Source organism: Falco naumanni, chromosome 4, assembly GCF_017639655.2.
Source record: "Falco naumanni isolate bFalNau1 chromosome 4, bFalNau1.pat, whole genome shotgun sequence".
In the NCBI taxonomy this organism is placed as follows: Eukaryota; Metazoa; Chordata; class Aves; order Falconiformes; family Falconidae; genus Falco; species Falco naumanni.
In genome coordinates this window covers 34,473,843-34,499,609 of record NC_054057.1, presented here as the reverse complement: position 1 = coordinate 34,499,609, position 25,767 = coordinate 34,473,843, and the positions used below count along the sequence as shown (strand labels likewise).

General features: G+C 38.5%; 1 protein-coding gene across 3 annotated transcripts in view; it reads right to left on the bottom strand.

Annotated features, from left to right (window-relative positions):
* Positions 1-3,050: 3,050 nt before the first annotated feature.
* ICA1 (islet cell autoantigen 1) overlaps positions 3,051-25,767 on the bottom strand; it is a 74,002-nt gene continuing 51,285 nt past the window's right edge. Inside the window, exons 9-15 of one of the 3 annotated variants that reach the window (XM_040589834.1) lie at positions 20,783-20,877; positions 18,682-18,731; positions 15,058-15,120; positions 14,887-14,928; positions 10,735-11,016; positions 5,544-5,639; positions 3,051-3,747 (exon numbers count right to left, since the gene is read on the bottom strand). In XM_040589834.1, the coding sequence (XP_040445768.1) occupies positions 3,626-3,747; positions 5,544-5,639; positions 10,735-11,016; positions 14,887-14,928; positions 15,058-15,120; positions 18,682-18,731; positions 20,783-20,877 (750 nt within the window). In that variant the 3' untranslated portion in view covers positions 3,051-3,625. The remainder of the gene's footprint in view (positions 3,748-5,543; positions 5,640-10,734; positions 11,017-14,886; positions 14,929-15,057; positions 15,121-18,681; positions 18,732-20,782; positions 20,878-25,767) is intronic. The other 2 variants (XM_040589836.1, XM_040589837.1) reach the window with 2 other exon arrangements.

The window sequence follows — 25,767 nt, the reverse complement described above, 5'->3', positions numbered from 1 at the left end:
ATGGCAGGTGGGAGTGACAGAGGCCCCTGGAAGATGCAGCATGATGCACAACACCTGGGTGCTGTGTCCTCATCTCAACCTCCTGCTCTGCTGAGCCTTTCCAGGCTCAGATCCTGGAGCTGTCGGGGCTTGTAGGCCTGTCTGCTACTCCAGCTCGGAGCAAAGCTGCTGCTAGTGCTGCTTCTCCACTCACGGTCACCTTGTTGCTTTGGTGGTCCTGGGTTTATTAGCATGTGCAGCCCCACCCCTAACGTTTGAAAGGTGCTCATTTGAAAGAGGGTGTTGGGGGAAGGCTGCTTGTGGCCCTGCTCAGAGTGCAACAGTGTCATGCCTGTGCAACACTGGATATGGGAACAGCAGAAACTAACACGGTAAGCCATACTCTACTATGTTGGCAGTAAATTCTGATCACTTAAGAGAGCCAGAAATGTTACTTGGAAAAGTTGCTTGTTTGTTTTTCCTATGAGCTTTCCCCTAGGCACACGCTCCAATTCCCCTGATGCAGCTGTTCTTAGATTTGTAGAAACCTCGACTCACCAAAATCAATTATATCAACTTTAACAAACTTCCCGATAAAGGCAGTTAATCAATTACCACTGTTTTCATCTACCATAGGGCTTCTGCAGCTGGTTTTATTTTAAAACAATCTAATAAACCAGAATATGCAACTGGAATGAAGTATATTAAATCAAGATGAACGTTATGTGTGTAGAACAATCAATCTGTAATTTTACCAGGATGATGAACTACCCTGTTGTCCCAACTACTGCTGAGCCTGTACGCACATCACAGAAAATCTCACAATGGCACTGGAGCTCGGAGCTGCTCTGCAGCCCAGGCTGCCGAGAAGCGCATGCCATATGCTTCATTAGTAGTAGGGAAGTATTGTTTGTAACTCTGTAATTAAGATTTGTGCCTGAAAAATGCCTATTTACAGGATGTTAGCCTTCTCGCTCTAGTTTTCAACTTCAATAAATATTCATGATAGTGCATTGTACATAGGGATTTCAACTGCTTTTCTTTAAGCAAAATTAATTGTATTTTGAATACCTCTGGCTCCTTTTTTTTTTTTTCATTTGAAAGTGTGAAAAAATTGCATAGGCTAAAGACTTGAGAATTCAAAGCTAATGTTAATTTCAAAAATCACGTATTACAAGAAATCAATGCTTAGTATGAACTAATTGGTAGTGCAGTTTGGGGGGTGGGGCGGGGCAGGAGAAACGGGAGGAAAAAACCTTGCAGCTGTGGTTTGCCTTGTGTAAAAGGGATGATCACAGATTGTTTTCCACCTAAAAACATAATGAGGATTCAGAACATCTTTAGGTGAACTTGTGCAATGACCTTAGTTGTTCCAATCAAGACAGGAGTTTTGTTTGGTTTTGTTCTTTTTTTAAATCCTGGGAGTCTAGAATATGTGACTAACAATACAAACACAAACGTTTCCCCCAGTCTTAAAGAACAGTTAATTAGCTTTTTGAAGTCAGTACAGCCTCATCTTTGCTTATAGCCCAACTGCTTCAGCTACTAAAAATGCTAGAGTGGCTTGTCCACAAGTGTTTCAGCAACCACCAAGACAAATGTAATCCAGAGCAAGTTTAGTAACCACAGACCTGCTTAAAGTTGCAAGAATCTGTTCACGATGTCAGTGTTAACCAAGCTGGGCTGAAAAGCAGCCTGTCTCTCCCTTGAGCTCCTAACATTTTTGGCATTGCAGATAATATGGTTGGAGATGAAGAGGATTTCAGGCAAACATCCTGTGTTATGAGTACAAACTAGCACTCGTAAGCGTATGTGTGCCCCAGCATAAACCTTAGCTATTTCCCAGTTAATCCACTCTGTAGAGGTCTTAATTACTGCCAGAGATTGCAGCTCAAAGTCAGGAGTTCAGGCTCCCCACTAATGCTCAAGAAAGTTACGTATCTCAGAAAAGACGGCTTATTGAGCAAGGTGCTGCCAGTACTGAACAGTAGGAAATGCTGTGGAAGGAGTCAAGTTTTATCTTTCAAAACAGTTAGGCATCTACATCACCTTCCATGTCTTAGTTACCAGCTTCAGTGCTGGGGACCTGCGTGGGCTGGGTACTGTGCAAAAAGAAGACCGGACCATCCTTTCCCATTATATATAAAAATATACTGCTAAACATCTGAAGAACTTCTTTGCCAAAAACTGAAGTAGCTTGACGCTTCCAGGCTATGGGGTGGGATTCTGAAACTACAGTTTTGAACAGAGGTGTTTCAGACTTGCTGAGCGTTCAGCCAGATGACCTCCCGTCAGTACCAACTCCCTGCTCCACAGACAGCACGTAGCTTTTTAGCTAGTATCAAACGCGCGTTAATGCTGCTCACCGCGGCCATCAAATGATGTTCTGCTGCATCTGAGAAGCAGCAGGTCTTTTCAGTTAACTTCTGTATGTATATAGTTATCTTCAGGTTTCCAATGCAGGTACTTAGTTATCTAATACATAATGGGGCAAGGATTAACTAACTGAGTGTACAGTTAACTGGAAGGGAAAAACTTCACCAACGTAAAAGGAAAATCAACTGAATTGAAAAAGGCCAAATACAATAAATTGCAAAGCAGGTCCTATACAGTACACAGAACTTGTGATCTTAAGTGGCTACTGACACATCCTTTTTCCCTTCCTTTGCTGTAAAAGAGAGTGTGGAGGCAAAGGGAGATCAAGTGAATTCAAATTTTCTTACTGTCCTACCGGATTACTGTTTGGAAACTGTGAATTATTAGGTACCATCTAAAAACTGGTCATATGTTTTATCTTCAGATGTGTTACATACTAATTCAACAGCATACCAGCATTCCAGTGGGAATAAAAGGTCTTTTTTTGTCAAAATCATTTTATTAAAGTTAATGTCATAACAAGCTCAAAATAACACATGCTTCAGAAATAAACTGGATGAAAGATGTTCTGAACGGAATACGAATGGTTTTGAAGGCATGGCAAAGCATCAGTTGCAAGAAACCTCTGCAAACAGGTGCAAATTCAGTTGGTGCAATGGAGAAAAACCTCAAAAAGGAAGCCTGCCGGGCATGACTTCTGTTTTTGTAATGCAGTTTAATAAGTTAAATCAGAAAGAGCACAATTTCCATGGCTGCAGAGATCCAAATGTATTTCTTCAATAACTAGCCCCAGCACAGGTTTTTCACTGTGAGTACTAACAAAACAAATTTAGCTGACATCTTAACATAGCAGTAATATATATATTATATACATGATAGATGTTTGACTCATGCAGCCTCCTCAGTTATGTAATTTTTTTATTTATTTACTCAAGAAACATTATAAAAAAATAGGTTTGCAATTTTTATTTTACTCCAGTGTTAGTGCTGCATCACCTCAGGCAAAGAGACAGTGTTTCAGATAATCTAATTTGGCAAGAAATCTGCCCTAATTCTTAACCTCATTTTTGTAAATCCACGTAGAAAATAAATGCAAACTCTTTATACAAAACAAGAGCAAATAACTGTACCCATATAAAAGGGGATTAATTCCCTTGGATTTTATTATCATGGCACATACTTTATAGTTTCACAACAGCATACTAATTTTCATTTAGGTTTTTAAACCCCAAAATAACGTTGATGAACGGAGTTACCATAGTCAGCTGACTCATGCATTAAGCAATTCATGTTCTTTATCAGTTTTTCCAACAGCATCAGGATTGGATAACGGGTCAAGGTCAGCAAAGAGACTGAACCAGGCAGTCAAGTCTTTAGGATTCTTTGTAGGTTCTGAGAAGAAAAGAAAGAAAGAAAAAAAGAAAGTACAGACCTGTCAGCTATTCTAAAACAAAACTGAATGTTTGACTGAGGTCTAACAAATGCCACCCTATTGTTTAATTTATTACTAAGGGCATTTCTGACAAGAAAATTGGAATGAGTGATGGCATTTTAAAACACTGCCTGTAACAGAATACAGAACTTTAGTAAGAATGAATGTTTTGCATCTGTCTGCCTGTGTCTATTTTATACAGCTCCTCCCACGTTAAGTACAGGAACACTTTAATTAAAAATAGAAACAATCTTGCTCTGTCTAGCTTTGTTTCATGAAAGGTATTTTATTTGTGTGTGCACCTGCATGCCTGCAAAAAAGTAAAAGGAAAGTGAAGGCAAATGTTACTTTCAACCTCTCTTACAGGACTAAATTCCTTTGTCTAAATCCACTTCATGTGACTCTTCTGTCCCCCTATATATGACCACACAAGGTCATTACTCATCTGGAATGAAGTTTTAACAAGTAAGTATTGGCTGGAGAGAGAGTGGGGGGTACATCTGATAGCCAGTCCCAAGTACAGCTTCTAGTATTAGGGTGTGTTTTTTGATGGATATAAAATACAACGAATCAAGAATATGTTCCAACATATTTTATTGCATCTATGTGCCTAAACTGACATCAGATTTCACAGAGGTCTCCTGCCTTCTCTTGTTCCAACAGGGCAGATGTTCATGTTAAAGCAGTGACAACTTTGGCTGCTATGAAGAAGGAATGTCACCACTTGCTTTGTTTTTTGTGACCCTATGCTTAACAGGTATTAATTATATTGATAGTGAAATAAGATGTGCTCTTCCAATCAGAGAAATAATGTCACATGAAAGCATTCTTTGTGACACAAGGAGTTTATGGACAAAATAGGCTCCACTGGCATGATTTTCATCTCCACCTCTGCAAGGCTGGAGTATCTGCCGCCTTCGCAAACACAGATTTCAAAGCAGATGAAGGCTGTTCCTTTTTGTGATGAAGGTACTGTGGCTGTGGTATTGCGCTCATTTTCAAAACACCTTAACCCTCTTTTTTTTTCTGCTGAGCTGAAACATATCGGTCTTTTAATCCTGGGAGGCAGGTGAACAATACACTTTGCTCCTTTTTTTTTTTTTTTTTTTTTTCCTGCACTGAGTGTCTTTGATGTAGCTTCTGATTGAATGTGAATGCACAGGATAGGCTACAAACTGGCAATAAGGGTTCAACGTATTTCTGGTTCACTTATCCATAAAACCCTAGTCAAAATCAGCAGGGCTTTGGCTCAGTAGATGGCAGGACTATGCACTCTTGGCTCAGTTGCAAGAAGTGAATTAAGTTTCAAACAGATCATCACTGATATGATGTATGTTATCAAAAAAATCTGCAATTAGGGCTCTTCTGCCTTATCAGTAGCCTGTATTTTAGTCACAATGTCCTCCTAGAGCTTCGGAACATTGTTTAGCTTAGACAAAGTGCATGCAGATGCTAATCTGTGTGACTCAAAATTGAAGTAGTAAAAGAAACTGTACTTTCAGCTCCCTCATTATATAGTAAATCACCCTCCTGACATACTACTAGCACTGAAGCCTACCAAAAATACACATACACACACATATCATACAGATAACCAATGCTGAAACAGAGTAGTTCATTAGTAAGCACAAGATTCTTGACATGTAACTACTACAAAAGTAGGTTTTATTATGATAGAGTAACTGAGAGGACTGGAAAGATACAAGAGTCACAGCTAAAAAGGAAACACAAAATGAAAAAAATACATGACTATCACCTTTCACAGGCGTCTTGTTAGCATTCACATTCAGGCTGTTCGGTTTCTGTGCTGGCTGTGGTATAGATGGTGGGCTCACACTGTTAACTGCCCATCCTAAAATTCAATAATGCAGCAGCATTAGCATGAAGAATTACTTTTACTCCAACACCCTCTAAGCACAGTGCACACCTCAGACGATGGAGCAGAATATTATGGTTGTGCCCATTTATATCTTTTCTCAAACACAAAAAATCAGGAGTCAGATGCTGCAGACAAGCAGTATCCTTAGGAGGGGAATATCCCTGGATCTGTTTCATCACCTCCAGATTCAGGCAACTGTACTCTTTTCAAACCTTTAACCTGGCCAAAAAAATATTTTTTTTTCCCTTTTACCTAATCACAGTTAATACCTGTTCACAGAAGGGACAGCACAATAATCAAGTCAAGCATAGCTGTAGGGAGAAACATATCACTTAGATTTGGGCAAAAATGTCACACATGCTGAACATTTTTTCCACCTTTCTTTACTTTTACAGTTCCAAAGACACTAATTTCATCAACTATTCCAGAGAGACCTTAGATTTTTAATGTTGAAGTTATGAATTCTGAAAAAAATAATTTCTTGCAAAACATTTTGAGGAATTAATTTGAAGATGCACTACTTCAAGTTAACTTAAAAGTAGGTTTTAATGAAGTATTTAATTTTTTTCTTCACTTGAAAGGATGTTCTCAACAGGGAGAGAGTAACTACGCAGGAAAAAGCAAAACTGGGTATTCACAACTTTTTGTTCTTACATGTATATTCTGTAGCCACAAAAGAGTAATGAAAAATATAGTTAATGAGGCCAGATGAGGTAGGCTAGCAAAATGAACTAGGGGTGTCATACCAAGGAATCATACTTGGAAAAAATAGAGCATTTTTGTCCCTGGCTTAAGACATCTAAATTATTATGCTTTATGATATTTAGAGGACTGCAGGTCATATTTTTAATTTCGGTAATAACTCCTTTAAGCCTGACCTGATCAATTATCCATCTGTCTCTGGGATTCAGTAGATCTAATTCTGTAGTACTGCAAACAGGATACTCAGCTGTGCACACAGTTAGAGTTTCCTTATTCAGTCTTTTTTTCTACAAGTTCACATCCTTTTCTGCTCTCTTTGTCCTTCCTCCCCTTACTTTCTCCTCTTTTGAGAGCCCTGTCAGATATTGGTAGCCAGTGCCCTCAGTTACTGTAACAGCCACATAAACCCTTCCTCTCTCCAGCGGATTATTCTCCTCACTCTCTGATCTTACCTTGACTATAAAAGGTCTGAAGCCCAAGCTGTGTTGTTAAAGAGAAGCAAGAAGAGCGTTTCTATAAAATCACATGAATTAGGAAGGAAACTTAAAGCCACAGGCATCCTCTGTATCACTAAGGAAACAAATCAGACACTTCAAAATCAGGACGCAGAGCACTCACATGTATTTGTTCTAGGCAAAGGTGATAAAGGCTTATGAGCTAGCCTGTGCCCACCAAAAAAGAGGTTTTTACAGTTTAAACTTCCAAAAGGCAAATCTGATTCGTAAATAATGAGAAGTATGGCGTTAACACTTCAGAAAGACATACTTTTTCAGGCATTTTCTCTGCTTGTGTTACAGAAGAGGAGAATGGCAGAGGACATTATGCACAACTATAGTAAACTGTAATGCTTTTATTTGTTTGGAGAGGTATTGCAAGTGAGTGTTTTAATATGTCAGCGGATGGCAACGGATTAATTGAGTGGCTTAAGCTAATAGGGCCAAATCCTAATTTCAAAGAAATGAATGGGAGTGCTGCCTGGAAACTTTCTGTGCAAGTCCCAGGGACTTCAGTGAGATCAGGAGTTGGCTCCCTGAGACCTCTCTGATGTTTGTTTACACTGTGTGACTGGCAGACCACAGAGTGAAACACTGCAGACTAGTTAACTCCTTTGGAGCCCTCCTTTTGAGTCCCTGGACTAAGGCTTGGCAAGTAGCACATCTGTGAGAGATGGTCTGGTTCTCTGTTCATTGAAACGCAGGTAGCTCAAATACCTCTTAGGAAACAAAAGGAATCTAACAGCAGCAACAAAAACATCTAACCAAAAATGCTCCAGAAAATGTGGGATGCTTTTGTAATGAACCTACCCATCTATGAAGGTATTGGGAAAGACTGACACAGAATTTTTATTGAATACTTTACTTTCATGAATTATGTCTTTAGTGTCCGCTCACAGCGAGCTACAAGGAACAACTTTGCTTTTCAAAACCAAACTGCAGCCTATCAATGTGAAAGTAGTTGTTGGCCCTAAGCCTGTTCTGGTTTGCCTGTTCAAAGGATGGCTTTGTTACGTGACTAGACAAAAGATTATTGCCGAGACAGCAAGGAAACCAAACAGCTTACTTTTCAGCTAGCATCTTCACAAATGTTACCACAATTAAATTTAGAAGTGGAAATGGTGAGCTGCACATTTTCTTACCAACTAGAATATACACACACAAGTAGGGAAGATAAAGAAGAGCCATTAGTGGTACGAGTAAGTGAGTAAATGAGGCCGCAATCAGGAAAGAGAAAGCCACTGCTCTCTCTGAAACAGTGGAAAGGTGACGAAACTACAAAGCTGTATCTGGAGGAGAAACTAAAAAGGTTTGTTGGGACTGTGCACAGCAGATTTGTTTCATATGTGTGTGTGTGTATATATATATATGTATACACACACACACATATTTATACGTATTTTAAAGCAGCACCTGGTAGTCCCATAGCAATTCAAAGTCCCATTGTGCTAGATCCTGCCTATAAATACAGCCAGAGAACACTCCAAGCTGGGAATTCCTGACCGTAAGAGTTTATAACCTACATAGCATTGTGCCTGTTTTACAGATTAAGATCTGAGGCAGAGAGAAAACAAAGCCCCAAAGATTTATGAGCGTGCTTAACGTAAAATAAGTAAGTAATCCCACTGAAGTTAATAGAAAAGTTAATGTGCTTAAAGTTAAGCATGTGAGTTTTAAGAATCTTTATGGTTTTAAGGCCAAATTCACACAGGAAGTATGCAGCATTGAGGCTCCAGTGTGGCACCTCACACTGAATAATTATGAAGCAATTCTACCAACTGGGGGAGGGGGAACACATGTAAAAGATGCATCACCAGTCCTCAGTAAAAATATCCATAATTCATATATTCTAATACTTCCAACTCGTATGTTTAGGTATGTTTATACTGCAGTTAGTATTTTATTAAAAAAAAAGTCTGTTCCCAAATTCATTGAGAAGGTCAAAGAAGTGCTGTGAAGTGAAACTATATGCAGTTTAAGATTAAAGATGAGATTTCACAAGATGCAAAATGGATGGAATCTCACCTTCTGTTAGAAAAAAAGAAAAAAATAAGAAAAATAGTCTAATAAAGTTAAAGAAAGACATTTTCCTTGGCAGCTAGAGTCAGCTGGGAACATGCTGATTATCAGATACAATCATTCATCTGATTAGCCCTGACTTTTCAAATGCCAGTAGATCAATTACCATCATCTTCTGCCAAAACCTTGGAAATCCATTTGAAAACATCAACATATTTTATTCTTCCAATACAGATTTATTCTTTTTCTTATACAAAAAGATTCTGGGATGCCAGGATGACTGCAATGGATTTTCCATTTCTAGTGTTCCTGGAATGCAACACACCTGAGTTCTGATTTTGAAGTGCTAACAGTGCTGCCAATGCCAGCGTATTGTGCAAATGAAAGCATTAACAACCACCTCAGAGAGGATGCCCAGCCCTGTTTGCCACCGACACCTCAAAAATATTTTTCCTTCTAAAACATGTTTATATTTAAAAACATGTAAAAACTCTGAAAAAAATAACCCATAATATTTCTGTTGCTATTTTCAGTAATTTGCTTAAAATGTGTTTATGTCTCTGTATGAGGAAAGGTATTTTTCACTGTTTGTTTTCCCCCTTTCAATAGATACTATGTCTGCTTCTGGTTACAAACTGTTTTGACAATGCAACAACTAATTCTCATGGTTTTTTTAGCTTGTGTTTTATAAGGTCAAATCCTACTCTTTTCCAGTCCCTCTTCACTCTATCAGTCATACTCACATATGCATGTTCCTCATCATAAAAATACATCTAAAACTGTGCATCACAGCAAATGTCACTCCCCCAGTTTCCATCTAAGCACTGAAGTCCGTGAACCCAAATATCTTGCTTTAGGGGTGGTGGTGGTAACTGTATCAATTGTAAGGTAAATTTGACTTTATAGTTCTCGCCAAAACATCACAGGTGATTTTACTTTATGTATGACTGCCACCAGTTGCATGGGTTCCAAGAAGCAGTCTTCAGGATGGAATCAGTCTGCTAGCCTTTCCTGTGTCACTCTTCCCCAAATGAGATTTAACTTAGGACAGAACTCAAAAATTGAAGGCTCTCTTCCAGCTTGCAAAGCCCTAGAAAAAATCTATCCCGACTGTGAGGAGGATAAAGGTAGTTGCTGTTGGCTGGTTACCACCAGCCTGCCTTCCTCCCTCCCTCCATCAAGGCCAAAGCAGCAGCAGGAAAACTCTGCCCTAGTCCCCCCCTCTCCTTTCTTTTCCCCGCAGCAGCGTGGAAAACCCAAGAAAATGAATGCATAGAAGGAAGGGGTAAGAAAGGGTCACATCAGCAGATAACCAGCCTACAAGAGGAATCCACCTGCATGGTTGCCAGGATGAGACAATGCATTCTACCTTACCTATATCTCTACACACAACAGTATGGGATTCTTTGAAAAAAAAACCAGAAAATAATCCGATGCAATTGATTTTCATTAAGTTGTTTAAAAATAGTACTTCCAGACAAAATACAGTAACCCATTTTAGGTTCTCTGGTCCCTTAACAGAGACAGAAGTTGTGATTTAAATAGCAAAACCTACCCAAACAGATTTTCTGTTACAGAAAAAAAAATAATATCCCAAAGGCCTACATAAAATTTCAGGAAGCTCAATGAAAGACAGTAATTTTGACTTTAGGTTTTAGGGCACTTCATTCACAAGCACTGGATGAGCAGGGCTAGAAAACCAAATATGCCACTCATGTTTTCCTCCAGGCACGCTCTGCTTTACCTTCTGGGTTTCTGCAGCTGTGGCACAACATAAGCTGTCACCATACTTCTACACAGCAGAAAACCTAAAGCCAAAACCAAAACGCTAAGAGAACAAGATAAGCTCTCACCATGCAAAGATGATTGCAAGTCATTCATGTTTTGGTCTAACAGTTGTGAGGGCAAGTAGCCTGATGGTGTTGGTGCCCCAGAAGATGAAGCGTTCTCCACATCTCCAGCTGAAGAGTTCACAGAGAGATCAGCAAGTGCAGCCTGTCCAAAAACAGCTGTCCACTCTTTGCTGAATTCCCCCTCATCCAGGGAGGAAGCGTTGAGGATCTCATTCAGTAATACCATGTCATCCTTGTCACCAGGTTCTGACTCCAAGGACTTCACAAACTGAACCTTTGAAGCTGTCTCAGAACAACAGAGTCAAGAGAAATAATTTTTTAGACAAAGAAAAGAAGGAATCTTTTAAAAATATCCAATCTAGATTCTGTATGTGAAGTGAGATGGAATTATTTTTGCGTGAATTTTTGTTGTTTTCTCTTTTAGACCAAATTCTCTCGGATGGCTGGGCTTGTAGCTGATGCAACAAATAATTCCATGATTATCTCAGATAACAGCAGTGAGGTTAAGACTCATTTCTCATTAAAAACAATACTACAAGTATGCTTAAAAAACAAATAAACACCACACCAAAATCATCACATAGTCTAATATTTAAAACATTGGGGAAGACTACTTTTATGTTGGTTTTTGAAGCATAAAACTGCCAAAAAAAATCAGAATGGTATAAACTGAAAATAAGTAAAAGTTGGGGATTATTCCAGAATTTTGTGAGAACATACTTGAGATTACTTTGATGACCTTCTAAGCAGTGCTTGAATTATTGGGGTATTTCCCCACGAGAACAGGTTATGTTACACAGGGTTAGACTTCCACGCTGTTCAATGCTGTAGTAACCTTTTTTCCCCTCTTTTAGGCTGCTGAGAAAGAACTGGGGCCACTTTGCTTCTGACTCCCCTTGCTAGTTTTTCTAGCACCAGTGCTGCTGCTGAAGAAGCTCTTAGACCACTTGAGCCATTACTCCTTAAAAAAAATTGTTTTCCTATTTTAGAAATGTTGAATAGCTATACAAAATACATGAAACTTGTAACCAGGATCCTAACCCTTCTCTCTAGCTTACAAAGTATTTGGAAAGTGAAAGAACTATCAAGGAACCCAAAGTGTTATTTTACTTGGAAACCTTCAGAGCTCCACTGTGGCCGTATGCAGAGGACAAAAATGGTGGTTAACAACGTTGATAATGTTATGTCACTGAAACTCTGATCAATTGATCTTAATTATGCTTGTTTTGAACTTGTGGTAAGGCACAGAAGCAGCTTCAGTTTTCCAAGGTTTGGGTAGATCAGCTGAGCTCTCCAAGTTGCATACAACTTGCAAATATGTTTTTAACCCTTTTGGGTTAGGATAGAAGACTGATAGTAACAAAGTGGTTGCAACAGGCCATTTTATTTAAATGTAACAGCCTTCTCAGCAAAGTTCCCTTTTAATAGCTGTAATAATTTACAATGAAATGACTGAAGTTGAGTCATAAAAGAAAAAAGTGCAAACCTGTGTTTTAAAATAGACTGGTGAGTCAGCATACACACCTACGTACTAAGAAACAAATAAACCAACACATAATATAAGGATTTTACTCGTTACTGATCTCAGCTCTGAGATTCATCTCCTTTCTAATTCACATTTTTATATACCTCTGTACTGCCTGACAGGGCCCAAAAATTAGAAATGGAAACATTACAAACACGTCAATCTCCTGATGCTCCCACTGGACTATAACTAAAATACAATAGAAAACAATTTGTTCTCATGAATATTCAGGCTGGTTTTTCATCTTCAGATAAACAGCAAAGAATATTAACATTGTCCAAGCACCTACAATTCCTCCAAGCTATTCAGCAGGTGAGGCAGATCGGTAAATCCTTCCATAGGGGAAACACACTTGCTGTTTCAAAGGTACTTAAGAACTCTACGGGGCATCACCAACTCAAAGCTGCTTTCAGGAGGCCCCTTTGTGAACTTGGAAGCCTTTCAGGGGGACATGCAAAGGGAGCATTAGTAACAGATCTGCTAAGACCTACTGCCAACACTGTACCTAATCACAAAAGACCTATAATGGAACAAAAACTTTGCAGCAACACAGCTCAAAGCAAAGTTCTGCTTCATCTGGGTAGCCCATTGCAGTAGTCCCATTATTACTGGGAGAGAAAGTACAACATATAGCTGAACATCTGAAGGGCCATTAGGTCTTCCTGTAGTGCGTAGGACCACCAGAAATCAGGAATGACACATTTCCTTGTCTCGGCAGTCTTTCTGATATTCCTGCAGGGACAACACACCTGGGGCAGGGGAGGATAAGGTGGTGCTTAGGCTCAGGCTACCTTGAGTAAGCAGCAGTAAGTTCTACTCTTATTTGCAGTAAAGGTTATCTTGAAACCAGTCCTGCTTATCAAGATACTACTCATGTGGTATCTCTGCTAGATTACTAGAATGATAGGGACTTTGTTACCTCACCCGTAATTCTTCTATTACTACTCTTCCTGTTTCTCACCGCCTGTTTTCAGTGTCAAAATCCGTTTTTTGTCTGCACATGCTGCCCCTAACCTTAAAAATGTCCATGAAAAAAAAACCCAAACTCCCAATAAAACACTGAAAAAACAATGTCACTATATTCCTTTTTGTAGTTGTTTGAACAAGCCTCTAGCAATGCTCATATTCCTTTGCAAACATGCCTCGTTTTGCTGGTATTTAAGAAAAATAAATGGGATGAGAAACTAAAAATATTTACAACCATACATGATTGGAAATACAGGATAAAGACTTCCTTCTGAAACACACACCAAAGTGTACCTCTAACTATACTACTTCATTTAAAATAATCCAATACTCATTAGCCTAAAGCTAGCTAGCATGTAAAATCAGTGTAAATGGCCGATACTATAATATGAACATAACCATCCTTATCTGATGTAGCCACCCCACAACTGTTTTCGTATTGATTTAGGTACTTGACTAAAGGAAAAAAAAAAAGCCTTCTAGCTGACATAGCTAAACTTGTATGACCAATACTTGTATGCAGTATCTGCATCTCCACTAAGAAGGTCCAACAAATAACAGAACTGAGTAAGCGGAAAACCAGAAGAAAAAAGGCCCCTATCAGACATGCATCGACGTTTTCTATTAGGCACAGAAGGCATCACTACCTTATGTACCCACAGATTAGAGCTGCTTCTGCACAGACAGCTCAAGACCGTTCCGTTTGTACCTTTATGGGCAATTCCCCACACAGGTAGTTTCCCCACAGCGCAAAAGGCTGCCTGTGGCAAATCCAAAGTCAAGGTGTTTGCAAATGCTCTCTGCCCTACCCACCATGAAGGCAGTGCCTTAAATACCCCAAATTACCTCTCTGACTAAACCGCAGAAAGGGATTTTTTTTCTTTGCTTCTTTACTTGCTTTTTGCGTTGCCACAGTTGCTTTTATTGTTGTTGAAGGTTTTTTTACTCATTCCTCTGAGATGTTTGAGTGAAAAGCAAATTGGAAATTATAGGCAATACTCTTACCACATATGAAAACTCAATATAAAACTTTTAGCCAGATCTTTAATGTGTTACATGGTAAAACAGTATGCTTGGAAAAAACCAGCACATCCCCTTGAGCTGCCATGGAGCTAACAAAAGTGTAAGGATAGGAGTAGAGCCTGGAATGAAAAATTGCTTTCTCGTGTGTATGAGAACAGCACAGCAGATTTAATTCACTATCTGGCTGAAAGCAGTCATCAGCTCTTATATGGTTTTAAATGGACTATATAAATTGTTTCTGATAGGTACATTTCTGATATAAAATCTTGTGGTTACTAGTGTATTGCCAATTGGTTGTGATACAACAACTAAAGAACCAAAAAAAGTTTGTGAAATGTTATAGGAGGGATAAGGTTTACAGTGGAACCTACTTCAGCAGGGCAGATACGATATAGTCTGGTATACCTAATTTTGAATCCCTGTTACAATGTGTTTTATCCCCTGGAAGGTTTACTTCTTACTGTAACATCAGAAATAGTGCATCTGCATGTATATGAAGTTGAGTTTCTTTTAACACTGTTTAAATAATGCAGCTGAATAATTTCATTCAACCTCTCAGATTATGAAAACAATTAGGATCCAAGATGAAAAGTATACTTGAAAAGCAGATGAAAAAAACATGCACAAATGTTGCATACCATTTTCTTGAGGCTGCAGGTCTAATAAGTCATCTATGGCACCTAAAAGCAAAACAAAACAACAAAAAAGGAAAAAAAAAAAAGAAAAAAGAAAAGCAACAAAGGAAGATCTGCAGTACACTGACAATCAGTATGTATAGCCCCAAAGGCAGTTTTCTTAAGTCTCTTCACCTGAGTTCTGCTTGTGGTTACAATTTCCTTGTAACGTGGATATGACATCCTTGCCATTGTCAGCTGTAATTGAGATCCATAAACATGTCAAATTGCACTTGGCACAAGAACATGCTTGTAAACAACGTCACTGTAAGATCAACATGCAATGGTTGTTTGGATTCACATTTTAAATGAACCTGGTCACAATGGATGAAAGACTCAAGATATGAGCATTTCTAAGCAGTGGGGCAGATTTCGTAGTAATAACTTGGGGGGAACCTTCCTTTGAATCACCGCCCTGCCACACTTGCCCATCTCCAGTTTGGGTGCACCCAACAGAGACAACTGAAAAACCCAGACAGGTCACTGCCGTCCTTCAGAAGCAGGGACACTTCTTTCAGAGGCTTGCACTTACACAGGCCAGGAGAGAGCACAAGAATGCCAGGACCTCATTACTTCCTAAATCACCTTCCTTGACAATATGTTCTTCCTCATGACACCAACTCTGGGAATGCGGAAAAGGAATCTTCCCCCAAAGCACCCCAGGTCAGTATACAAGCACCTCTTCTGCAGGAAAATAAATGGGCTAAGACCAATAGGATGGAAAATGTATAGCTCAGCGTTATAGGCTATGAGAGGTGAAAAACCACCACCATGTCCCAACCCTAACTAACCTTAAGTTCTGAGCAAGTTTCTTAGATTAGACACAGAGTCGAAACAATCATCTAGATTCCATTTACCAGTGAAAAGAAAGACGCTTCTCTCAGGTGATTAATCTCATTTAAGATATGTAGCAAAACAGGAGGGATGAATTACCTGCTGAACATGCCTTTCTCTCCCCATTAACTGTTGAGGAACTAGACAACTAAGTCTGTAGCTCTAAAGGCAAATGAAGAGGTTGGTTACAGTATTATCACAACTGCAAGGCAGATCTGCTGGAAGCCTCAAACTTGAGGCTGGAAAGGAGAAACAAAATTCTCCATAGGGGAATAAAAACTGAATGCCAAACCCTTTCTAAGGTCTGTTCAGCAGAACTGCATGAAACAGAACAGCTTGCTGTTTGAATCATATTATTTTAACAAGGCTTTACTAGGACAATGACAGAAACATGCTACCTGCACTAGAATCAGCTGGTCATTTAAGGACCCATGATCACATCTTACAACACCAGATATAGATAGGAGAGGATAGGAGAGGCATAAACACACATGGACAAATAGACATGATGCTTCCATAAAAGGACAATGCACAAAGCTAAAGGGGAAACACCCAAAGTGACTGAAAGGGGGAGAAAAGAAAAATCAGAAATGGAAGTTCACGAATGGTGGGATATGGATGGCCGCAATTCTGTAATGAAAAAAGCACAACTGTTGCTGAAATCCTGCCTTAGCTCTGTTGTAAACATGATGGCACCAATCTTAAAAACATCCATAGTATATTAAGGGAAAACCCAGCGCAAATGATAAAAAATTGGAAGTCATGAAGTAGTTGATGAGGAAAACTAAGAAGAAACACAGCTCCATTGCTAGTAGCACTACATCTGTATTACTTTAGTTCATATAGAGTACTTTAAGAAAAAAAAAAATCTTAGCAATGGCAAAGACCTACTAGTGTATGGAGATGGAAAAATTTAGCTGAGCAGGCAGAAGTATTCCAAAATACTTCAGTTCCTTTTAGGGGCGACGGAGAAAGAGAAAGCACAAGTTATTTATATTATGGATGATGGTGAAATATTTTACAGTCCATAAGTAACTGAGATTCTAGAAAACATCTGTTAAGAAAATACAAGCCAGATTTTGTATCCAAGAATATTAAAATATCTCATCAAAGAGATATCTGATCTAATTAATTGCAAAATGGGTGAAACATCAAAACACCGGAAAAGTCTTAATATTGTGTCAGTATTACAAAAAACACCCAAACAACAACAACAATAAACGGGGTGACTCAAGTAACTGTAGGTAACTTAGGGGCTGGTAGCTCACCACTACTCCTAGGCAAAACATTAACTGAATCCTGTTCAGTATGGGATTCAGCAAAAGAAAACGAGCATAATAAATGCTCCTATAATAAAAGGTGTTTTTATGGAAAGCAGACCTAGTTAAAAAACCCCAACTAATTTCATCCTTTGATAAAACTATGAACCTTCTTTGGTAAAGATATTTGTTTAGAAACAACTTGACTTTGCACTGCATAGCCTTCCAGCTAAAAAGTTAGCACTGCATAATATCTGTAATGAACATATTGAATGGATTAGGAACATGACAACTAACAGATGTCAAAAACCAGTTGTTAGGAGAAATAATTGCAAAGTAGAAGTGTTTTTAGTTTAGATCGGCAAGGTTTAGTGTTATATCGATCACTATTCAATGGCTTTAGCACTCATCTGGAAGTAAACACAGTATCACTCTTGAAAAAATTGTGCAAACAGACTATAGAGGTGGTCATTCAGTTTCTGTGGTCAGAGCTGGGAGAGTTTTATACCACTGAGTCGTAAGTCATATCTCTAGGAATAACAAATATAAGCCATACTGCACAAAGGAAGAATGAATCCTGGAAAGCTGTGCCCAAAAGGAACTGAGACTTGATAAACAACAAATTCAAATACGAGCTTCTAACTTGATGTTGCAGCAAAATGAGATATCCTTCTTGGATACAGAAACAGGAATGTGATTTTGCCTTCCAGAAACGTGACAGCAGAGACCAACATCAGAAATGTCTTGCACAATTATATATTTCATATTTTTAAAGGGATGTTCTAAAGTGGAATGGAAACAAAAACTTCAGAAATAAAGGAGTAGGGAAGATGTCTCAAGGCATCAATATGCTTAGCCTGTCAAAATGAAGATCCGAGAGGAGTCTTGATTTTAAGTATCTTCATGGAGAATACAATACCACATATTAAAACGATTCTCCATTCATTTAGTAGAAAAAGATATAATATAAGCCATGGCATTACTTTGCCTGGAAGGACCTCTGGGGGTCATCTTGGCCAAGATCCTTGTCAGAGCAGAGTCAGCTATGAACTTAGGTCAGGTTCCACAGGGATATGTTCTGTCAAGTCTTAGGGATCTCCAGGGAGGTCTTCAATCAGGGAGGACTTCAAAAAGTCCATGCACTTTTTCCAGCACCTCACCACGCTTACTGTAAATGCTATTTTCCCTTTCTGTCACTTGTGTCCACTGCCTCCCATTCTTTCACCGTGCACCTCCAGTTAGAGCCTGGCTGTGTCACTGGGTAATACAACCTATCAGGTCATTAGCAGCAGCTGAATATGACTTTGCCTAGCTTTTGGGCAGAAGTTCTAATGAATTCATCAAGTTCTTCACATAGTACATGTTTAATCACTGGAACAAACTAGCAAGCTAAGTGTCGTGGTTTCCTTGTCTCGACACCTACTAATCTGTAGATCCTTTCCTTGAAGACATGCCCAATGTAAGAACTATACTTTGGAAGACAAGCTATTTGACCTATCTAAGAGTTATAGAATGACATGTAAGAGATTAGTTTTAACAGATATTCCTGGCCTTGAGTTTGATGCATTTGTAAGGATTCGCTGGGTGAAGCTGAACACATAGAAAACAAAAATGAAAAAAACATGCATTACAGCACTCAAAGTTATGATAGCGTGAAATAAAATACCTGAATAGTTTGACTCCTTGGTATGGCTTTCCTCATCTAATGATATCAACCTTAATTTGAAAGAATAAGAGAAAAGTTGAGAATAGTATTCTAAGGCTACAGAAAAATAATACATTTTTCTCTCTTTGGTCACATCACTATAAAATCATATCAATAATAAATAAACAATAATTCAGATGGGCTCTTGCATTTGCTGTAATGCTGGTTGGTTATTTAACTTTTACTATTTCATTGGTGGAAGTCTGTTAAAACCAAAATTAGATTGAAGACCAACTATCAAAACCTACCACCTTTCCATTTTTAATCTAACTAAATCTCTGTAAGGAAAAGTACAGTGAATTTGGTTTTCCAGATTTGGTCTTTCATAACTATCATGAAGGAGATACAACTGTCCCCCCAAAAAAACCAAAAACGAAAAAAACCACCCCGCTTTGCAATTGTCTTTTTAACAGCAACTAATTGAAAATCAACAGTCACGTGAGTTTTGTCCTATGTCAGCAGATTTCTAGAAAAACAGATCAGCAGTGTTGATGAAAAAGCTCTTGACGAAAAAAAAAGCTGTGGTTTACATGCAATTCTTATACAAATTGCATGTAAAAAAATATACCCTTCAATGAAGAGTACATACTTTCTAACTGCTATTACTTTGTGTAACACCATTCAACCAGTAGGGAATGAAGCAGCCACAAGGCTGATGTGGCACTGAAGAGGACTGACTGTGCAGGCACATCCTCCCATCCCCTAGTAGTGACAGAACAGGAGGAGCCACCTGCCCTGCTCTTGAGAATAGGCTTGTGGCAGAGCAGAGGAGAATTAGATGCAGGTTATACTCCAGTATAATGAATGTTTAGTGTGAATGGGAAGTTCATGAGGATTTTAAAAGCTTTGCTTTGAGTAATTCTAGAATCTTTGATGTTTATTTACGGTTTGTTTTAGACAGCAGAAATGGTGACATTTCCCTCCCTGTTCTTTGACAGACAAGGAAAAATACAATCCATAAATAAAACCAAGGACAACCATGACATGGCATGTGATGCATTTGCTGGTAGGTGCCAATGCGCACATCTTGCCTAAGTCATGTGTTCATTCTAGAACTTTATATTCAAACATCGAGGAAAACAATTGTTTATGAAATTCTTTATTATTGTCAGGAGATGCAGCAGATTCAAGGAAGTGCTGTGGCAACAACCACCTGCTAAAAGGTACTTGGGTGAGTCTTTTCTAATCTGAATAGCATCAAGCCTGGCCAATTTATAAACTGGTTTTTGCCTTTGGTTCTGAATCTAAACAAGTAAAAGGAATGCAAAACTGAAAAATCCATTATTACAAATAACCGAGAAAAATCCACTAATCGGTCAAGCTGTTCTCTGCTTTTTGACAACTGATCCTTTGCTGGGTGCTTCATTTAACCAGGGATAGTCAAAACAACAGGTGGCAGCAGGATTATATCAACACTGCATCTCCTCGCAACTGAATCCTGAATCTTGATGGGCCCGTAGGGGAGGGATTGCATCTCGTTCTCCTGTTCTCCGCTCCCCACAGCAGCCCATTCATAAGTCTCTCAGCCTCAGAACTACAGGTAACTCAAACCTTGATAGCATCAGCTCACTTAGATGTACTATATACTAAATACCTACTGCTTCATTGGATTACTAACTGATGCTGTATACATTACAAAAACTAATCGCTGCTCAAAGCAATCAGGAATCCATATCCTATTCCCAGGTGAAAGGAGATGCTGCTGAAGGGAGAAATACAATGCCCATATATCTTCTCCCATGTGTAGCTGTTTACCATTTCTTTTGCTAAAGAAAAACTGAAGCAAAAGCTGAGAAATAAAGAGAAGGCTAGGAAAGATGAAAAGCATATAAAAGGTTTAATGGGTCTTTTTCAAGCTCTTAATTTCACTGTGAAGTTTATTAGTTTTCATGTACACATTGCAACAATTCAGGAATTCTTGTATTAAGCTTACTGTTAGCTAATATGATCAGACTAGCTGTGTCTGTATTTCCATTTATAAATGTTCAGTGACTTTAGCAATGAGAAAGCAGATTATAGAAAAAAATGCTTATTATTTTAATATAAAGTCCATGTGACTTACTGACTCTGCTGATCTTGTACTGATTTGGTGCTTTCAATCTGCAGGTCCTCCTTTTCTGCTTTTTCTGTTAGTTTATTCACAGGATCTTGTAAGCTCTAGATCATAACCGTAATATAAACGAAGAGAAAAAACAAAATAGAATCAGTTAAGCAGAAGTTTATCATTTAAGGCCAAACCAGGCTACAGAACCTACATAAATTATGCTAGAACATTTTTGAGCTGTATCAAAACTGTATCTGACTCAAACAAGCAAAATAAAAAATGTTAGAAGATACTCATTCAAATTGGGTCACAATAATACACTTTATGTAACAAGGTGACTCCTGGCTACTTCTAAGCTCATATTCTGTTTCAAATATTTCTAAGTAAAACAATCTATACCATGTGCAAAGCAGGCACTGAGTGCATGTTTCTTTGCCGTTTGGGAGGTTTGCCTTTTTTTTTTTTTTTTGAAGATCAGAAAAATTCATTCCTTACATCTGTTTGTTCCTCATATACTGCTTTTCTTCTTCTTTATTCTCTTATTTTCCTGACACACCTATTCACATAACCTTGGCAACTGTAGTGTAGTGGGAAGGTACTATATGTACTCTCAATCTGAAAATGAGGGTTAAAATCTTGGATGATTAGACAGATGGAAGTTCAGGTGTGGTATTCTGAAACCCTGCTGCCCCTTTGCAATCTGAAAGATCATGCTACAAGGTAACAATTTGCAGTTTCATAGTCAGCATTTTTATAACAAAAATTTGGATGTTTGAACAACCTACCACATAAAAGATTGTAGACTGACTCTTTGAGATCACAGATGTGATAAATATACTACGGTTTGTCCCTGTTATGCATTAATTAGGATTTCTGTATGAAAAATTAAATAACTGAAGTTAGCAATTAAATAATCACAGATATTAGCAATGTGAATATTTGGCTCTATCCAATGGTTTTGCTGTGAAGGTGAAAACATGTTCCTCTTTCCAAAGTCCAACTAAGTTTCAGAAAAATAAAACCATGTTTCATGTGAATAGTCCTGACCACTTGTAATTAAGTTTATTTATGTCTCACTGATATCCATAGTAGTGCACCTCACCCACCTTCTCCCCCTGCCCCCCCAAAAGCTGAGGCTAAAGCAAATAAACCCCTTTTGTGCCAAAACTAACTCACACAAAAATGTAGTGGGTTTGCATCTGGAGTTTTAACAAAGTGGTAGTATGTTTCATCAGAATAGTAAAACAAAATAAAAGCCATGGTCTGTAAGTCATCCCATCTATTGAATAGAAGTTAAGAGTTCCCAGCCCATCTGTTACAAGAAAGGCATTCCCAGGCATGTTGCAGGTCTTGTTTGCACTGTCCTGTTAACTGGGACAGATGAGTCCCCAGAAGGGGCATTCCAATTTCTGCTTGGCTCAGTACTTGTCTGTATGAGGAAATCTATATTTAGTGCTCTGGAAACCAAACTAATGGACCTGTTGTATACTGCAGTTGCATTTTTATCCTCTCAGTAAGTTAATTCTTCTATCTAGAACCACAGATTAATTTGTCATAAGCACCTTTAGCACTGCAGACATCATGCATCAAAATGCACAAAAGCAGCAATAATAAAGAGGCATTAAAGACATTTATCTTATTCTGTGGTTGACACTTTTTGTTGACACTGTAACAGTGCTAACTAGGATCACACGTAAGTCTACTTCTTGGATTCCAAATAACAGACACTAGCCACCTCAGCTGGATCACCTATGAATGAATGTATTACCCTTTAACTGCATTTGTACTGGCTATTGATTAGACTGCACTTCTTGTACTATTAACATTAATCACAGAATCACAGAATGGTTTGGGTTGGAAGGGACCTTACAGATCATCTAGTTCCAACCTTCCTGCCACAGGAAGGGACAAATTGATGGGAAGTATTCCACTGACTCAAAGAAGACCTGGATTAGAGCTCAAAAACGTAAGAATATGCACTATACTTGTACAAAAGTGCAGTGCAGGGAAAGACAGCAGAGCTTTGCATTATGGGGATCGTACTCCTTCAGGCACCAGGCACTTGAACTGTCTGGGGCACCTTCACAGTAGGAGACACAGTCCACTGTAATCAGGAGGTGACGGTGCACCAGTTGTGGTGCTACACCTACCACTAAGTATAGCAGCACAGAGCCTGCCCCAAGAAGGATGTAATGGTTTTGAACAACAGAACTACTCCAACTGCTGCCTAATTATACCAGTTAAAGAAAGTTATCAGGAGTAAAAATCTTCTGCATCTTCACCAAGAGAAATACAGAGGAATCAGCATCCGTCTTTAAGGAACTATATTATGGTGCTTCCTTTGTAAGTGTTTCAGGAAGTCCATATTTAAAGAACTGTGATCAAACCACGGAAACAGCATATAGAATGGAGCTCACAAGCACCTTGGGAAGGAAACAGCATGACAATAATGGCAGTTACTATTTCCTGTATTAGAAAAATAAACATAGCTCTGAAATATAGCTTTGATTTCAATGGAGATTATGATAAATATTGTTTTAAATCAGTAGATTTATTTTAATACAATAATTCAATATAATAATATAATTCAGACAATATTCCCTCAAATTCTGATAGCAAATAGTGAAATTATTTTTCTCTCCCCTGCCTCCTTCTGCTCCACATGGTGACGTGCACTACAAACTGAGATATCTTTTTATAAAGATTTTAAAAAGCTAGAGAATGGGTATGAAATAAAACTGAGTGTTAAAAAGCTACTGTCAACCATTTTCTAAACGTGAACCCACGGTAACATGATCACTACTGTCAGCATGCATAGAAATCACACAATTCTAATTGTTTCAGGTTACATCAGAAGAAGGGAAGTCCCATCATCTAGCAAGTGTAGTGATTAAACGAGACTGTAAAGACACAGACTGAGTTCAGACAAAAGCAAGCACCTTTCAGTTGGGTGTATGAAGTGTCCCTGACTTCACTGGTTCAGAGCAGACAACTGTGTAACTTCGCTCAGGGGCACTCATACGGACTCTGTTGCGAGCTACACCAGTATGTGGCTTAAGGCAGGATCCTTGTATGTTCAGAAAGCTATTTTCCTAGCTTGGTTATTTCTCTTTTACTATATATATATATATACATACACACACACATGTATATAAAAAATATACTTACTATCAGGGTAAGACTGTGCATGGTAGCAGAGCAAGTTCACAGTGAATTCACTCTGCCTATCTTGCCTGTTCCTACAACCAAAAGTCACCAAGTGATATTTTGCACGCTCCCAGTACTCAGACCAAATATCCAAGCTGACAAAGGGTGCCTCTGCCGCAGAGTTAACCCTGATTCCAGCTCAGGCACTATTCTGAGTCTGACTGCTACTCACAAAATTCCTTCACCTGCCTCTGGGCTGCTATCAAGTCAAGCCAAGATCATCTGGACTGCACACAAAACCCATCCTCTGCAATTAAATCACCAGAGTGTTGACAACGCACTCAGCTCGCCCACAGTTCCCCCCAAGTGCCTTGGACAACAACAATGTGCTTTCTCTTGACTGAGAAAGAATCAAAGCAATACAGCTAAGGGCAGGTCCAGGAGACAGGGATATATCCCAGGACCTCATGGTGCATATGGAGAAGTGCAACACCACTGAAGAGACAAACACTTGGGTATGTTTCATTTGGGGGGAGAATGGAAAGGGAAGAGGAGAAGCAAGTACTCTCAGAATTTCCTCATGGAGATTCATCAGAAAAAAAAAACACCCACTCCGCAAAAAATCCCTACAAAACCCCTAAAATATAAAATTATATGTAATCTGGCCTATGCATAAAGTCATGCTGCAGCAAACAGGAACAAGAAAGGATACGAGACTACAGCAGAGGTCAGCAGAAGGCAACAGTTTTGTAGTACCTGTTTGGATAGAGTTCTCCAAACCGCACTAGGAACACAGGCAGATGCATTCCACTTTGCACAGAAATAAATGGATGCACTGAGATTTACACCTTTTGACTCCCTTACCAGGGCTATTATTATTTCCAGGCTTCTTCAGGAAGTTTGGTATTATAGCATTAAAATGTAAAAAATGCAACTAAATTTTCATTAAGTAACTAAAGCAAATAAACAGTGACAGAAATTAGAAAGAGGTATTATTCATGAAAAGTAGCCCCTGCAATAAATGTGAACTCATTTGATATACGGTAATTTCAAGACAATGAGACCTTAAAGGCTTTAACAAAACAGCAGCCCATCATCTTTAGTATTACAGCAATGCATACAGTAATAGTAATAGATACCTTTACATCACGATACATAGAGTTGTTAGCACATTAATAATCATCTTTCATCAAGCATAAAACTCACAGTTAGGAAATACAGCTGCAATAGCACAATTATACTACTCTCAGCATATACCCTGAAGCAAAGAAAACAAATGGGCTGCTTTTCATTAAGGGCGCTTGGCAAACATCTCTAAAGACAATGTTTTCTTTCCAGAAACAATCCCAAGAGGTATTTAAGAGTCTCTTTCCTGAGGTAAACCTGGTACCTGAATATATTCGTAGTACAAACTACAAATAGTAATTTTCCAGTACATAGCACCTTCTAATTTTCAGTAAGACAATCTATGTCTAAGTCAAATGTTAACAGTTCCTTTAAATTCTTGTTTAAAGTAAAATGTTAATCCTACATACATGTATGCTTAGTTTAATTCAGAAGAATCATTTGTATGAGCAAAATTAAGCTGGTAGTATCAGAACTGGAATCATAAAAGATTGCAAGAACCAAATTCAATATTTTCTTCTAGGAAAGATTCCTTTTAAGATATAAGACAAGGAAAAATATTCTAAAAGGGGCAGCTCCCAATTAAATGTAGAAATGGGCACACTGAAACAGTTTATGTATGTTTTAATTAATTATATATTCTGCTTGTATATTTTTAATGCATAAAGTCAAAGCAAACATGGCATCTTCACTGGGTACATTTTTAGACCACAAGTTTCTCCATCAGAAAC